The 17,932-nt window shown below is 49.7% G+C and overlaps 1 protein-coding gene across 1 annotated transcript in view; it reads right to left on the reverse strand.

The window, feature by feature from the left end:
• The window catches only part of Cfap77 (cilia and flagella associated protein 77), a 129,557-nt gene that overhangs the window by 44,267 nt on the left and 67,358 nt on the right, over positions 1–17,932 (reverse strand). Inside the window, exons 2-3 of the mRNA XM_031369562.1 lie at positions 14,543–14,642; positions 13,314–13,539 (exon numbers count right to left, since the gene is read on the reverse strand). Coding sequence (XP_031225422.1) covers positions 13,314–13,539; positions 14,543–14,642 — 326 coding nt within the window. The remainder of the gene's footprint in view (positions 1–13,313; positions 13,540–14,542; positions 14,643–17,932) is intronic.

Raw genomic sequence — 17,932 nt, forward strand, 5'->3', positions numbered from 1 at the left:
TCCAGGAGCTGTTGGCATGGCCATCCACACAGCCTCAAGGGGATGAAGAAGCGGACAATGGACCAAGTATGGTGGTTCACACTTGTAAATCTAGCTACTGGAGAGACCAGGCAGGAGGATTTATGCAAGTTTGGGGCTACTCTGGTGTACATATGGAGCACGAGGCTAGTCAACATAGCAAAATCCTGTTTCAAAAATAACTAAAAAAAGAAAAAAAGAAGAAGGGAAGAAAAGGAAAGCCTGGCAGGGTTCTCCATCTGAGCCTCGCACAGTCCACAGGACTCGACTGGGAACCACTCCTTTAAAAAGAGGGAAGGTCTGGTGGGTTGTACTTCTCTTCTGGTTTAGATCAAAACCCAGCCTTTGATTCAGGCATGGTGGTACAAGCCTTGAATCCCAGCATTCAGGAGACCAAAGCAGGCTGATCTCTATGAGTTTGGGGCCCACCTGGTCTATACAGTAAAACCCTAACTTAAAGGCAACAACAAAAACCCATTGCCCACCGAAAGAGATCTTGCCCTCTCACTCCTGGGACTTACCCCAGGCCCAGGTATACCTTCCGGAGATGGCCCTGGTATTCTAGACAGCACCAAGTGGCTAGCCAGGGTGCCTTCCCTTCTCTGCAGATCTGAGGCTGCACAGTGGGCTCATGGCATGGCCCCTGAGGTTCTGGGGAGGCTGTTTACTGAGGACTTAGCTTGTGTTTAAAACTCTGGCAAGCAATTCTGCCCCTGGGCTAGTCTTTAGTTTCTTCAATTGCAATTTGCCTCAAGGTATGGGTACACACACACACACACACACACACACACACACACACACACATGCGAGTGCACGCACACACACACATGCGCGCGCACACACACACACACTGCCATCAAGCATCCTTGCAGTGTTTAACACAGACCTCTGTCCCATTCATCCCTAGTCTTCCCCTGACTGTAATATCTTGCAACCCTGTAGCAAAAATGTCACACCCAGAATGGTGGCATCCTGTGGCCCACTGACATTTCTTAAATTTTCCCAATTTTATCTGTACAGTTTGTTTGTTTGTTTGTTTGTTTCGAAACAGGGTTTCTCTGGATAGCCCTGGCTGTCCTAGAACTCACTCTGTAGACCAGGCTGATCCCAAACTCAGAGATCCACCTGTTTCTGACTCCCAAGCATTGGGATTAAAGGCATGCGCCACCACACCCAGCTTGCCTAGACAGTCTTATCTGCAGGCTCTACCTCTGTAGGTTCAATTGGCCACAGACCAAAAGTACATTTTTTATATCCCCACATGTCAATAAGTGAGGTGCAGAGGCAAGAGTCTGGGACAGGAGAGCATAATTCAAGGTCGGGGCAACACACTAAGACCATTGCCATCATTAAAAAACAAACAAACAAACAAACAAAACCCCCTGTGCTGTTGTTAGCCTAGGGATGTGCTTGAGTTTGGCATAGTCTCGACCTCTCTATTTCTGTACCAAGGGACAGCTTCCCCATTTACCTGCACCATCATTACCTTGTAACCTGGGTCTTCACCTCTTATGCAATACAAATACTTCATGCTCATTAAAATTTTGCTCAAAGAACTATTTAGAGATGAATTCACATCAATTTTTCTGATATATTCAGAGGCGGCATTAGCCACACTGAGAGATTTGGATATGGAACCCACAGAAATTAAGCAGTGGTCACGGGGAGTGGGAACAGAGAATTTGGTGCTGTTTGGAGTTTTTGAGCTCTGAGGGAGGTTATAGTTTGAATGTATATCCAAGATTCCTATGTTGAACACTTGAACATTCCCTAGGGGCTGGAGAGATGGCTCAGTGGTTAAGAAAACTGGTTGTTCTTCTAAAAGATCCAAGTTCAATTCCCAGTATCCACATGGCAGCTCATACCATCTTTACCTCCAGTTCCCAGGTCTGACACTCTCACATAGACACACATTTGGGCAAAACACCAATGAACAGCCAGGCGGTGGTGGCGCACGCCTTTAATCCCAGCACTTGGGAGGCAGAGGCAGGCGGATTTCGGAGTTCGAGGCCAGCCTGGTCTACAGAGTGAGTTCCAGGACAGCCGGGGCTACACAGAAAAACCCTGTCTCGAAAAACCAAAAAACAACAACAACAACAACAACAACAACAACAAAAACACCAATGAACATAAGTTTAAAAAAAGAAAAGAAAAGAAAACTTGATCCCCAAACCCAACCCACAGGTTGATGATATTTGAAGGTGGGTTATTAGAGTTAGATGGGGTCATGAGGTGACCCCAGAAGTGACCCCAGAGATGGCCACAATGGCTTTCAAGGAAAAAAGAGCCAAGCTGGCACACTACCTTGTTTCACATGGGAAGCCCTTAGCCCCAGGATCTGGCAGACGACTCTCACCACATGTGGCACCATGCACCTCTGGGAACTGGATGGTGGAAAGGAAGATGAGAAAATGGGGAATCCTTAAAGGTGGCTAAGCAGGATGAGGCAGAGTCTGTGTGTCCATTCAGCCCAGGAGGTAAGCTGCAAAGTCCTAACACACTTTCAGGGACCTACGAAATGTTTTTTAAATTTCTATTAAAATCAGCCTGGAATCTACCTGTCCTCAGAACCTGAAAATATTGCAGACTTATGCAAATGGAAGAAATGGTTCTGGAAGGCAGGGGTGTCTGGTGCCCACAGAAGCCATCCTATAGGTCCAAGAAAGAGGACACCCCCACACACACTCCTTCAATGCATGCCAGCCCACTGCAGGCTGGATCAGAAGTCTCCTTGCATCTGCTGATACTCAGGAGAGAATACGAAGTGTCCAGAGAGAAGGCGGAAGTGGAAGATGGCTGAGCTCATCAAGTGCCTGCCTCAGAAGAACTGGAACCTAAATTTGAGCTCTAGAGCTGATGGTAAAGAGCTGAGCATGGGGCCTCCACTTAACCCAGCTCTGGGGAAGCAGAGACAAGCAGATCCTTGGGGCTTCATGGTCAGCCAGTTTAGCTTACTGGGCCAGTAAGAGGCTCTGCCTCAAGAGAACGAAGTAGGTGGAGCCCAAGGAACGGAACCTTTGGTCTCCATGTGCACACTGTCACCCACCCAAACATGCACACTTACACACAGGCAGAGATGCCTGCATTGCAGGTGGGAGATTCCAACTCTCTAGGCAGGACAGAGTCAAGGAATCTGCAATTCTTCAAGGCACACCCCACTCAGTGGTTCCCTGCAGAGGACTCTTGCCCGCTGGCCATCTGTCTCTTCCAGAAACTGAGGAGGGCTGGTCAGCCTCACACCCAACCTCCTGCCTTATGCCTTGGCTTTCTGGTGTACAACTGGAAAGGCGGTGACCAGGCCCTGGCAGGACTCTGGGAGCTAATTAGATGGGAGACCTCTGGGCTCACATATTACCTTCCTAATTGTTTGTGGGTCTAACATAAAAGCTAATGACAGACTGGGCGACTCTGTCGCGTCAACAGTCCTGACCTTTAGATTGTCTAGGGGGTCATTTGGAACTTGTTAACATTAGTCTTCAGAATGATTCCATTAGCAGCTCCCAGCACAGGTGCCCACCCCCAGTGTGACAGCACTGAAGCAGGAAGTAAGATGGCTGAGTACATTCTCTAGAGGGCCTGGAAATTCACCATGGAGGCTCCTGGCACCTGGGAACAAGAAGAGAAGCCACTGATCCCCCCTCTAGAAGGGGTGGGGAGAGTCTAACGAGCAGTGTGCTGGGAAGTAGAAACTGGCTCTCACCAAAAGCATTCAACTCACAGCAGTATGGCTTTTCTGTCCCCTTGTGTTACGAGGGGAGCTGCACCCATGAGGCCCCAGCAGCCCCGGATGATGTGCAGAGCAGGGAGAAAAAGCCAGCAGCTGGGAGGCTGGTCCTCAGCCCACTTTGTGCTGGCTTCAGCTCTCCCTGAAGCCTAACACTGGGAAAACCTGAAGCAGAGCTGGTGGCACGGGATACAGCAGGGAAGCCCCGGGAGGAAGCAGCCAACCTTGTTAGTGCTGACCTTGGCACCCAGCAGCTCCTGATGGATGGGGTTCGGCCTCGACAGGCCCCATGGGAGCTGCATCTCGATCCATTACAGGCCCCTTGTTCCCCATACCACAAGCAGCAGGCTAGGGATAAATCTCTGTCTGGGCAGCCAGAGAGCCAAAGGGGAAATATCAAAGTATGAAAAATGTCTCTATCCCAGCTCTAGCTACAAAGCCCATGAGGAAGGAGAGCAGAGAGTACCCCAAAGAGTCAGGAACCCCAAGTCAGGGGTTATCTCAGGCCACTGCTCAGCATGGGCCCCATTCAACCTGAGTCCCTGGAGGTCCAGATTCACAGAAGCCTGCAACCCTGAGGACAGAGAATCTTGCCCCTGATGGGGCAGCTGCACAGATCCAGATGCTAGCCAGAGCCACCACCTCTGGGATCCCCCTTCAGCTTCTGCAAGGATCCTGCGTGAGCCCTCACTCTTCCACTAGGTGACCTTTCATGAGAGAACAGAAGTGTTCCATGCTTGTTTCCTGTGCTCACTAAAGGAGCTGCATAGAGTATGTCACTTTGCTCCAGGGAAAGCTGGGTCCTCAGAGCGAGCATCAGCGTCGTGCTAAGAACCAGTAACAGGTTGTTCCAAGCACTTCTGGCTACTGGGGTCAGACAACTGCACCAAGCCACAATTGTCACCAAAATAACAGTTCAGGAGAGGAGCAATATTTTCTCCCAGGGTCTTGCTCTGCCTGCTGGAAGCCTGTGTGTATAGACAGTTGCCAGGAAGAAAGGCTTGGTTTAACCCTGGCACTACCACCAACTAACTGGCTCTGCATCCAGAGGCTCCGTTTCTCCAGCGATAAGTAGGGAAGTTGGTTCCCATTCTTTAGGCAGATGGGCAGTTAATGAGGTAGTGTGTCAGGATGCTCACTGCAGCACCCAGGAGTCATGTAGGGAAGACAGTGTGAACATCAGTCAGGAGGGTGACCTCCTGATTCACTGACCCTTGTAGGGGTTTCTGAAGCCCCTCCATTGCCTTTGTCATGGCCTCGGGGAATTCAGTGGAGACCAGATGTGGTGTCTACTCTGCACCTCTTCCCAATCGGAGTCAGGAGTCCATCCTTGGCACTTTCTCCCTGTCCCGCAACACTATCCTGGCAGCTCTGCTCTGGCTACTGTCCAGTTAGGGGGCCTTCTCCTAAATACACACATAGTCTTTTCCGCCTTTTCTTTCTCTTCCTCTTCCTTCTTTTCCTCTTCTTCCTCCTCCTCCTCTTCTTCCTCCTCTTCTTCTTTCTCCCCCTTCTCTTTTTCCACACTTCTCTCTTACTTTCTTTCTTTTTCTTGGAAACAGGGTCTCATGTAACCCAGGCTGGCTTTGAACTCCTTATGTAACTGATGGTGACCTTGAACTTCTCATCCTCCTGCCTCCACCCCTACCATGGGGTTACAACCATGTATCACCACCATACCTGCTTTCCCCCAGTGTTAGGGGTGACCCATCCCAGGGTTCTGTAAATGTTAGGCAAGCTACCAACTGAACCATGATCCTAGCTCGGCCTGGCATATTTTTTTTTTTTTTTTTTTGTAACTTGATGCTCCAGGTGTGACTGAGCAGCAGGCAGTGTCATCAGCCTTGTTTTCTTCATTTCTACCTCTATCAACACAGACAAGAGATGGAATTAGTGCATGAGGCAGCATCATGCTCCTTGCTCGCACACTCACACATCAGCAGAGAGGCCATGGTGGAGCCTGTGAAGTGGCACAGTGCACAGCACCTAACGCCTGTCCCTTCTCCGAGTCTTGGGCAGATTCTGCTTTCAGTCACTGTCCGGAAGCCTGAAACAGACCTAGACTGTGTTCTCTCTCCAACAAAAACTTAGCCAAAACCTACGTGTGTCAGGCAGAGACTAAGGCTCTGATGGCATTCTTGTGTTGGGGATGGAGCCCAAAGTGTCACGATAGGCCAGGGTTCCCCAGCCTAACAATGACAGTGCTTGATGAAGCTGACATTGTCTCAGCCTTCTGGGGCCTGAGCAACCACAAGGGAAAGTCCGGCCTGCGGTCTGTCGAGGTGCAGTTTACTGTGTGTGAGGCTTGCTGGATGCATAGCTCGAGGTAGGGTCTTCCCCAGATCTCCTGGCTCCCCCTTGTGGTCAGCCAGGACTCTCATCAGCCATAAGGCCCTGCTGACTACCACTGAGCAGCTCCTCCTCCTGGGACTTTGGGCGTCTGGCTTGGATTTTGGTGTTGGTTCCAGCAGAAACAAAGTAAGACAGTGTGATTGATGGGTCCACTGTAAATTTGATAAAAAATTCAGCTTGGCAGAGAGATTCCCATGGCCTGTCAGGCTGGCAGCACTCATTTAACCGCCTATGAAGCCTCTTTCATTCTACGCTCTGGTCTCCTCCGACTGCTGAGGCCTGAGAGCAGGATGAACAGCACCCGCAGAAAGCCAGAGGTAGCAGTCCCTGCTTCTCATTTGTCCTCCACCCCAAAGCTTTCAGCTCCCTGATCTGTCTGCCCAGATCAAACTAATGGGATGAACAAGACCTCTGAGGCGAGAGCATTGCTACTGGCTGACACTTGGATCTCAGCGTGGCCACTCAGCCATCTTTACTGAGGGCTTCTTCAGTGAAGAGCCTAGAGTTAAACCTGGAGAAACAGAAATGAGCAGAGGCCTGGTGTGGCCATATGGAGAGGCCTCTGGATGTTCCCTCACGGAGTCTGAGTCTATTGGTAGTAGCTCACAGGAGAGGAGGAAGAGGAAGGGAAAGGAAATGGCATGCTGTGGTATGGTCCCTAGCCCAGGACTGAATGGGAAGGTGGGAGCCTTTAAAAGGTAGTCTAACTGGATGTCTTTTGGTCACGTGGAATTATGCCCCTGAAAGGGACTGGAAAGGCCTTGGAGCCTTGTGTTCTCTCTCCCTTCCCTCTGTCCCTCCCTCCTCCCCTCCCTCCCTCTTTTCTCCATCCTGTCCCTCCTTCCTGGCCACCATGAGGGGGTATCACTTCCCTTGTTCCTCTTACCACAATGAGCTAACCTGCACAGCACAGAGCATCAGTGCCACCTGCCTGCGGACTAGGGACCTCGTCAACTCTCAGTCCCCCCAAAACTTCTCCTCTTCCTAAGCTAATTCGCAGGCAATATGTGATCCTGGAGTGAGGGCAGGGAACCTCACTGAGCTCCTTAATGTTTAGATGAAGTTCTAAGGACTTTGAAGAAATCCAACCTTCTGTCCTGACTCCAGGGAAAACTTGAGCACAATCCCAAGCCATGTCACCATCTGCTAGTGCTTCTGCCCCTATAACCAGATTTAGGCTACACCAATTCCCAGCCCCACTGCAGAGAAGCCCCAGGCAAGTTAGTTTGCAACTCTGGCCCTCTGTCTTCTCTCTGAAAGCATGAAAACATAAAAGTTCTAAAGGGACACACACATGCATGAGAACACACACATATACACAAACACAGACAGACAGACACACAAACAGACACACAGACACTCACATACACACACACACACACACACACACACACACACACACACACACACACACATTGGAACTGTCCTGTCATTTCGTGAGGATGCAGATGAGGGTTTCCTACAAGGAAGAGTTACAGTAACAGACAGGTGTATGTAGAGTTCATTTGGCCTGTGATCAGGGTACCCTTTGCTCACTGAGGGATGGACACCCATTGGTGACTGTTGCTGAGTGTGGCATAGGCTCTCAGGTATGGAGGTGGGAGAGCCTCAGCTGCCTGGACTCCATCAGCTCCCAGCTCTGGCTGATCCCTGGCTACATATCTCTGGCTTGCTGTTATCGAGAACACAGGACCAATTAGCAGCATGAACAATTAAGATATGCAATTGCATGGGCACCCCCTCCCCAGAAACCCTTGTTAAAATGCATCAATAATTAAGCTTGCCTTTAATAGCTACGTTTCTGGCCTCCAGACATGTCTCTGTATAGGCCTCAGGTTACAGCATGCGTTGAGATCTGTGTTATGGATTTCTGTTCTGGTGATGAGGCTTGACAACCCCATCCTGACTTTAATGTTTGAACAGGAGAGTTAAGCGAAGCTAGGGGATTCCCAGTGTTTCACAGCTGTCTGACCACAGAGAAGCCGTCTTCCCAGCTGAGACTACACCCTGTACAAACCCTCCTCACACTCCTCCTTGAGATAAGGCCTGACCCTCCCTCTCAGGCCTACATCTGCTGCAGAAGAAAAAGGCAAGGGTTAGCTGTGTGCATGCAAAATGGCTTTGATGTCCAAGTGGTCAGAACATCAATGATCCTTCAAAGGCCAAGAAAGAATCATAGTGATCTAAGAGACCAGGAATAGACCTGATAGAATAGCTGTGATGTCAGCACTTGGGTACAGGGTGAAGGCAGGAGGATCAGAAGTTCAAAGCCATTCTTGGCTCCATAGCAAGTTCTAGACCAGCCTGGGACACATGCAGTGTTGTCTCAAAAAATATTAAGGCACCTGTTGGCCTCCAGCTGTAGGTGTAAACTCTGATACCAGGACACACAGACAGACCTGAAAGGCCAGTCTCTCGAGGATGGGTACATGGAGAACATGGATTCTGCATGAAGCACAGCCAGTGGATGGCAAGGCCACCGTCCAGGCTTCTGATCTGTCTAGAAGCACAGGGGGTCCAGGCTTTGTGTGCAGTCCCTTCCTCTTCCTTTTGAGTGGAGTGATCTATTCAAAGTTTTAAAAATGTGTGTGTGTGTGTGTGTGTGAGAGAGAGAGAGAGAGAGAGAGAGAGAGAGAGAGAGAGAGAGAGAGGTGGATATGTATTAGAAGACCTCAGATGTTGGTCATTACCTTCCACCTCATGCCTGGAGTGCCTCAGCACCCTCCCACCTCTACTTCCCATGGCTTTGTGGGAATGCTTTGGGTACAGATGTTTGTCCAGTTTTACATGGGATCTGGGCATCCAAATCCAGGTCTTTACTCCTGCCTAACAATTACTCTGCCCACTGAGCCATCTCTCTAGCCCTCTCTCCTTCTTAAAAATTATTATGCGAGACAAGGGAACCTCTCTGCCTTGTCCCCTGTCCCTCCTCTGCTCGTGACCATGGGTCATGTGGCCCTGCCTTCCAGATGCCTGCTCAGAGCTCTGCTTTTGAGGTTCCAAGGCTTGTGCCTACAAGGCACCTCTCCTGCTTAGAAGTAGAAACTTCACCACCAAGAAAGTGACTGATTTCAAAGTGGGGATTGACACCCACCTGGCACAAGATGCTGCACGAGCCTGAGCTTGTGGGGTGTCTGGCAAGGAGGTGTGCACCCGTGGGGGACATATAAAAGATGGGGCCAGTCAGCATTCAGTCTTTGCCCTCTCTAGGATTTTTTCTGCTTGCTGTGGTTTAGCACACTTGACTTGTGTGTATCTAGGTTGTCTGAGACTTTATTTTTAACACGTCTGTGGAGGTATGTGGGTGGTGACCGTTTACTTCATTATTTATTTATTGAACTAAATCACTCTAACAACTCTTGGGCAGTCGAGTGTAATCTGATTTGGTTTTCAACATGCTTTTAAAGTAAAGAAATAAATACAGTGGAAGCTTGTTAAATGTGCCCACCAGGGAATTAGCCTTGGTCCCATTACAGGGTGGGGCGATGGGTTTTTAACTGTTCCCAGGCATTTAAGTCAGAAGGGAGAGGGGCTTACTTCGGAGTCCGGGCAGCACCAAGCCCTTCCGGAAGCCATTTAACCTCCATTTACGAAGAAATAAAGCGAAATTGATGCTGATCAGGCCAGCTGGGGGATATTTCTGATCCATAAAAGCCCTCTGCCTGCAATTTGTGGAGTGGCCCTGTCACATGGGAAGGGCCTCACTGATAAAGATGGAGCTTTATGGCCCAATACGCATAGCTAACAGCAACCTAATGCCACATTTTCATTTCTGTGCAATTAATGTTAATGTCGACCACGAAATTGTCATTAAATACCATTTTAAAATCCATTCAATTTGCATATGCAAAGCTCATTTACCATCACGGGAGATGCAGCCAGCACTTCATCACGTCCTTACCCTGGAATTGGGGCCACTCCATTTTACAGCAATTTAAGATTTTTATATTGAGAGCTGATAGTAATGCATGCCCTTTTTGAGCCTAGCTGACTGGAAGGATGGAAAGCTGAAGCCCCTCAGGGACCAGAGGTTTGGGATGTATGCACCACACGGACATTAGAAAGAGGAAGGAACCTAAGGATGAGCTTCAGATAAGGAGCCTGCCCACCCGGCTCCATCAGCTCACAGCAATACTGTGTAACTTGGGGTATTCTCATCACTTCTCTGAACTTTCTACTTCTCCTGTTTTTAGTAAGAGCTCTCCATCAAGTGATTGCTAATACATGCTCTAATATTAAGTGTTTCAGAATAGAAGTCTACCAGGTTAAGAATCTGGGCCAAGCCGGGCGGTGGTGGCGCACGCCTTTAATCCTAGCACTTGGGAGGCGGAGGCAGGCGGATTTCCGAGTTCGAGGCCAGCCTGGTCTACATAGTGAGTACCAGGACAGCCGGGGTTACAGAGAGAAACCCTGTCTCGAAAAACCAAAAAAAAAAAAAAAGAATCTGGGCCAAATTCTGACTTGTATGAATTTGGGAAGGTCAGTTGACCCTTCCTGGCCTCCCTTGGGATGGCAGGGTCCCTGCTAGCCTCCAGTGAAAGTTCTAATGACGAGAAAATTAGATTGATGTGAAGATTTATAGAAGGATGGGGAGAGAGAAAGCCAGGTTACTGGTATGTACCCCATCTCCATTACATAGGAGGGGAATTCCCAACTGAAAGAGACTGTCAAAACTCAAGACACAGAGATCACATGTTAGAAGGCCATACATAAACTAGGAAATATAGGAAGAAGAGAAAGATAGCTCTCAAGCAGGTGGCTCACTGATCCCAGCTGAACCAAGCTGGCAGGCTCCCTGTCCAGTGCTCTCTCCTTTGGGGACTTGGGGACAGAGACAGAACTGGTACCTGAGGCTGACTTCTGACAGAGACTCTTCCTCTGATACCAAACTGTCTGGAGGACTCCAGGATGGGCTGGCATGCCTACAGTCTGCAGGGACTCCAGCATGGGCTAGCATTGCCTACAGTCTGCAGGGACTCCAGGCTGGGCTAGCATGGCCTACAGTCTGCAGGGACTCCAGGATGGGCGATCATGTCTACAGCCTGCCGGGACAAGGCGAGGGCACCTTTGCCAAGCTGGGCTGTGGCAATCCAAGAACACAGGTGGAATGCAGAAGCAACTTTCCAGTGTATCTCTCTGCTACCACATCAAGACCCAGTCAGTCACTTTCACATCACTACCATGTCCCAGTGGTTTTAGTGGTTGTGTGAACAGAGTGCATTTCTACTGGGAGATGGGTAAGCTAATGAAAAGGGCCTGCTGAACTGGTCTCTGAAGAACGAGAACATTTTTCCTAGCAAGATAGTGGGACCTGAAGCTTCCAGAAAAAGCTGCCCCTGCATTAATATTCTAAAAAGCTGATTGACAGACTAGACCGGCAGTGATTGCAGAGAGAATGTTACAGGCCCAGAACCAGGTTATCCTGGGCTATCCTAAGACTCCTTGAAAGTGTTTCATTGCCCCCCTGTATCTGAGCTAACATCCTTTTGTAAGGTACACACAGAACCATGCTTTTACCAATCCAAAGACCAAGAATGCCATCAGATGGCATCTGAGGCCTAAGCAGAAGCTTCCCTGCCAGGATCTGGTAAGGTTATGTGTGTGTGTGGGGGGGTGAGTTTCATGTTAGGAAGGTGAACAATTGTAAAAACAATGGTATTGGCTAATGGTGACAGGAGTGTGCCCTCTCACACTGGTTAGAGTGAGGAGAAAGAATTATCACAACCAAGAAGGAACAAACAACATGGAGGGAGTGGCATAGCCAACTACTGGGGGCGGGGGAGTCAGAGTCCTCCAATAGCCAAGTTTATCCTATGACCCACTCTGGAATCAGGGTGAAATGAGTACCCATCATGCACATGGGCTGATGGTTGGGAAAGACGAGGTGGGCTCAGCAGTAAAGAGCACTAATTGTTCTTCCAGAGGTCCTGAGTTCAATTCGCAGCAACCACATGGTGTCTCACAACCATCTATAATGGGATCCGATGCCCTCTTCTGGTGTGTCTGAAGACAGCTACAGTGTATTCATCATACATAAAATGAAAAAATAAATCTTTAAAAAGATGAGGCTAGCTTGAGTCCATAAAACTAAGGAGGGGTCAGTCTGGAAGCTGAGTGAGCAGTCAGCAGGCCTGGTGCCAAGGGATAGGTGGGTTCTCTTGGTCTGAAGTGAGTGATTAAGCCCAGACTGGTCATGTTCTTGCTATAGTGAACATGAGGCCAGAGAGCTCCCCCCCCCAGGGTAACCCACGCTTTTGGGGTACAGGTTAGATTTTCTACATTTATCTGGTGGTCAGGAGATTTTTCATTTCATAAGTCAAACACTAGCGATACAGTTTACCATGGAAAAGTCAAACCAAAAAGGTTTATTTTTATTTTCTGCATGTGTTTGCCTGCATGCACGTATGTGCACCGTGTGTGTAAAATGCTCACAGAGACCAGAAATGGCATCAGATCTCCTAAAACTGGAGTTACACATGGTTGTGAGCCCCCATGTAAGTCCTGGGAACTGAAGTCTGGTCTTTTGTAAAAGCAACACGAGCTCTTAACCACCTCTGAGTTGTTTCTCCTGCCCCTATCTCCTCGATCTTGGGTCTACAATCTGAATCATGTCACCTTAAGCAAACACACAGCTCACATGCACTGAGGACTTGCTGTGTCCAGCTCCTGTAATACAGTCTTCAACAAAGTTAAGTCTTAAGACCTCTTAGCAAGGGGAGACAGCAGTCACAGCTTTGATCCTGCTGTACAGGAATGAGAACCGAGGCATGGCCCTAGTTAGTCATAGTTCAGACTCAAGTCCTGGTGCTTTTATGGCAGGCTCTTGGTTGTCTAAGCCCTCTCCAGCCCCAGTTGGCTTTTTTTGTTGTTGTTTGTTTGCTTTGTTTTGCTTTGAGACGGGGTCTTATGTAACCCAGGCTGGCCTCAAACTTGTAACATGAGCAATGTGGGCAAGAATGATGGTGAATTCCTATCCTGTCCCTGCCTATAAAGTACTAGGATTACAGGCGAATGCTACCACACTTGGCCAATGACCTTGAACTCCTGAGTGCATATTCCTGTCTTTACAAATGCTTACAGAACCAGAAAAATCCCTGGCCAGCCTTTAACCTCTTCCTGTTTCCCACTACAGCTTGGCTCCAGCCAGGCCAATGCTCTGCTTCTGGCCCCAGCTCCCTGATATCCCCGGGGAGGTTGGAGCTGGTTCCCCGGTCCTTACCGTGAACGGATCCCAAAGGTCATATTGGGAGGGATGGAGGGTGGCTCCTTCTGTCGACGGTCTTCCTGGTCATTGATTCGGATGTCATTCAGTTCACGATAGAGCATGTTTTCTCGGGCAGTCACTAGGCCGGCTTTGACAGCCCCTCGGTTCATGGCAATATAGTTCCGGGTCAGCTCATGGGGGCAGGTAGGTTGCTGCTTAAACACATTCCAGTGCCCAATGGCTGCGGGCAAGGAGACAACCAAAGGGTGGATGTCACTGGGAAAAAGGTACCTGGAACTTCTAAAGGGGGACAGGGCTCCCATCAACCCCCTGCAGGGGACAGCGATGCCTGGCCCTGGCAAGCAAGCCACCTGAAGGGAGGGACAGACCAGGGATCCCACAGGAGGCCTGTGATGGTCAGCTTTCACTGTCAACTTAGTTTCAAGGAAGGATTGTCTACCTAGGGTTAGCCTGTGTGGGTGTGTGGGGGGGGTGTCTTAATTGAGTTAATGGATGTGCAAAGACCAAGTCTACTGTGGGTGGTACCATTCTAGGCAGAAGTCCTGAACTGTGTGAGAAATCAAGCTGAGCACAGGCTAGCATGCGAGCAGGCGCTCATTCTCTCTGCTCTTGACAGCTGGATATATCCAGCTGCTTTACACGCCCGCCTCTGTGACTCCCCAGCAGCCACAGGGATTGTAAGCTAAGCAAGCCTTCTTCTCTCCTAAGTTGTTTGTTGTTAGACTTGTTTTCCCCCAAGACAGGGTTCCTCTGTGTAGCCCTGGCTGTCCTGGAGCCTTAGCCTGTAGACCAGGTTGGCCTCGAGCTCAGAGATCTGCCTGCCTCCAGAGTGCTGGGATTAAAGGCGTACAACACTGCACCCAGCTTCGTTGTCAGAATACTTTATCACAACGAGAACCAAACCAATTGGCTTTGACTTCCATTGGAGCTCCAGTGTTCACCCTGGGACTGTTCAGTGCTTGTTTCATGGTAAAGAATGAGGACAGACAGCCCTATCTGAGGGGGTATCTCCGCTGGTTCCCCGTGCCCTTTGGCCGTGGACACCATGTTTGATCCAGGATATTATCTTTCCCTCTTATTTTCTCCCAGCCACTACCAAGCGACTTTATTGAAGTTGGCTGAGAGTGGGGAGAAGGTGGGAGCCCCCAATCCACCTCTCAAACCCATGCTCCCAGACACCCACTCACCTTCAGGGACCCCTGCTCCCACAGACACCTACTTACCTTCAGGGACCCCTCCATCCAGCCCTCGGATGTAGAGTCCATAATTAAAGTTGACACCAGGCAGGCTGCAGCTTCTCTCCCTGGGCTTGCCAAGCTCTGCCTGTTGGAGAAAAAGGGCTGAGGTAAGACTTAGCTTGAGCGAGCTTTGTCTCCCCCAGCAGCCAAGGTGATAAGGGCTTTTCCTGTGTAGGGGCAAGCAAGCTGCATATAGGGTCCCGAAGCACCTATACACCACAGATAGGCAGAGCAGCTGGGGCTGGGAGTCCAGCTCACTCTCCTAGAACTGGGAAATAAGATCAAGAAAACAGAGGAAGGTGGCAGGAGAGAGGGCCAGCTTTCCTGCTTACACTGCACACCTGCCGGGACAACATGGGTGTCTGGAAGGCGCCTGTCACCCTCTTGGCCCCTGGACAGTGAATCCTACCTTCTGGGTCTGAAGGAAGCTCTCCCATGACTTCCAGGATGTCATCATTATCAGCCACAGACATCCTGCCACTTTATAGAGCAATCACCCACAACCCCTAAGGGATGGGGAGTCTGTCCAGGCCAGGCAGATTTAGCCTATGGGAGGGACAAGAACCCTCACATAGGAACAGGCAACGGCGACTCACAGTAGGGAAAGCCAAAAAATTTCTCTTATGATCTTACAAGGTTGGGTGCCAACCTAGACAGTTGTGGACATGCCTCAAGCATAGAGACCAGCCGTACTACCCAGAGGGCTTCTCCCTTCCTCCTTCTCCCTGTTAGCTGAGCACAGGGCATGGGGGCAGGGTGGGCAAAACCTTACACACCTACTGCTTACATTTCTCTCTCTCTCTTCCCCTCTCCATCTCCCTCCCCCTCCCTCAGCATTTATTGCAGGAGTGGAGGATGGCAGTCAGAGGGTGTCTTAGTCAGGTTACCATTACTATGACAAAGCACCATGACTAAAGGCAAGTTGGGGAGGAAAGGGTTTATTTGGCTTACACTTCCACATCAGAGTCCAACACGGAAGGGAAGACAGGAACTCAATCAAGCAGGGTAGGAACCTGGAGGCAAGAGCTGATACAGAGGCCATGAAGGGGTGCTGCTTATTGGCTTGCTCCCTCTTCATGACTTGCTCAGCCTGCTTTCTTATAGAACCGAGGACCACCAGCCCACAGTTGGCACCATGTACAATGGTCTGGGCCCTCCCCATCAATCACTAATTAAGAAAATGCTTTACAGGCTTGCCTGCAGCCTGATCGTATGGGGGCATTTTCTCAACTGAGGTTCCCTCTCCAATGACTATAGTTTGTGTCAAGCTGACATAAAACCAGCCAGCACAGAAGGCAGCCAGTGGGACTCCTCTCCTTCCATGTGAGTTCCGGGAACTGAACTCAGATCATCAAGCTTGGCCGCAAGCACATTTACCTGCTGAGCCATCTGATTGGCCCATGTTTATCTTTTCTCAACAGAGACCCTGCATGGCTTTATCCCTACTTTTTAACACCCTGCTTATTTGAAAGCTTTTCAGCTACATGAACTTTGTCGGGTTTGCGTGTCGATTGTTAAGCTCACTTGGCGGCTAACAATTCTTGACTCTAAGTTTGGGTGGGGCTAGCTGGAGCAGTGGTGCCTCCGGGGCTCACTCTTCAGTTTTTCTCCAGGCGGACCCAAGCTGACAGACAGCCCTATCTTGACAATGGACCACTCTATGCTATTTCTTACACCCAAGATTGGGCTCTTTCTTAATCTCTACACCTCCGTAGATCTAAAGTTCCCCTTGGCTGGAGGCCCTGCCTGGCACCCAGAGCATCTCCAATGCCTTCTTCCTACATGAGCTGTGGTTCCTTCCATGCCTTAACTCATTCACTTCTTACAACCATCTAGTTCAGTGGTTCTCAGTCTGTGGGTCATGACTACTTTAGGGGTCAAACAACCCTTTCACAGGAGCCAAAAACCAGATATTCTGCATGTCAGATATTTACATTATGATCCATAGAAGTAGCAAAAACAGTTATGGTTACGAAATAGCAACAAAAATAATTTTATGGTTGGGTCGGGTCACCACAACATGAGGAACTGTATTTTAAAGGGTTGCAATGTTAAGAAGGTTGAGAAGTGCCAGGCAGTGGTGGCGCATGCCTTTAATCCCAGCACTTGAGAGGCAGAGGCAGGTAGATTTCTAAGTTTGAGGCAAGCCTAGTTTAGAGAGTGAGTTCCAGGACAGCCAGGGCTATACAGAGAAACCCAGTCTCAAAAAAATAACAACAACAACAAAAAAAAAAACCTAAAAAAAAAAAAAAAGGAGAAGGAAAAGAAGGAGGAGAAGGAGGAGGAGGAGGAGGAGGGGGAAGAGGAGGAGGAGGAGGAAGAGGAAGAGGAGGAGGTTGAGAAGCACTGATCTAACACTCAGGGCTCATCACCCCCACTTTTCAGATGGGGAGAGGAAGGTTGCATACGGCCAGGGTAGGAGGGGGAGAGTCTCATTGAGAACCCCAGCTTTCTGTCTTCAGCCCATGGGCTGAGTAGATGTCAGAGCCATGTGACAGCTTCCTGGCGCTGTCAGCCTGTGGGCACACTCTTGAGAGTGTGTCCATGGAACAGGCTGAGGACACAAACACTACTCCTCAGTGGCCAGGTTATGTATCTCAGGAACTGCCCACACTAGCTGCAATGGGTCACTCTGAGATTCTGGCAGCTCCCAGCTTATGAGGTGTTCCATAGTGTGCTTTCAGCAGGCTGGGGTGTGGAGAAGCAGAAGTTAGGGTGGACTTTTCAGGACAACTCCCAGCTCCGCTTGGCTGTCCAGGACCTCATCTGCAGCCCTGGCTGCCTCTGCAGCCCTGGCTGATCACCAGCCCCATGGCTGAGGCAGGGCAGCTGCCACCATCGGCTGATGGATCAATAGGCATCCCGGCTTCATCTCCTACACTCTTAGCCTGCCCTTTACCCTTCGAGCCCTGACTCTGCTGCCACACCCTCTTTCCAAACTTAGAGCGGCTCCTCCCTCATTTGAGCAGGGGTCTTATGTAACCTAAGATGGCCTCGAGCTCACTAAGCCAAGGGTAATCTTGAATTTCTGATCCTCCTGCATCCACCTCCCAAATGCTTGGAGCCCAAGCTTGAGTTGCCATGCCCAGTTTATGTGGTGCTGGGGGTCAAACCCAAGGCTTTGTGCTTGCTCGGCAAGAGCTCTAGCAACTGTCCTACAGTCCCCACTTCTGAATGTTATTCTTTCATCCTGTCACACTCACTCGGAACTTGGAAGAGCCCTGCTCTTTTGTCTGGAGCACACATTCCAGACCCTCTTGCATAGGTCACAGTCACTGAGGCCCTTCCTCCTGGGGACACATAGCAGGTATGTAACAGATGGTTACGATAAAAGGCCTCGGCCTGGAGTGGTAGCTTGGTGCTCAAGAGCGAGTA

The sequence above is a fragment of the Mastomys coucha genome, unplaced genomic scaffold, assembly GCF_008632895.1.
Source record: "Mastomys coucha isolate ucsf_1 unplaced genomic scaffold, UCSF_Mcou_1 pScaffold15, whole genome shotgun sequence".
In the NCBI taxonomy this organism is placed as follows: domain Eukaryota; kingdom Metazoa; phylum Chordata; class Mammalia; order Rodentia; family Muridae; genus Mastomys; species Mastomys coucha.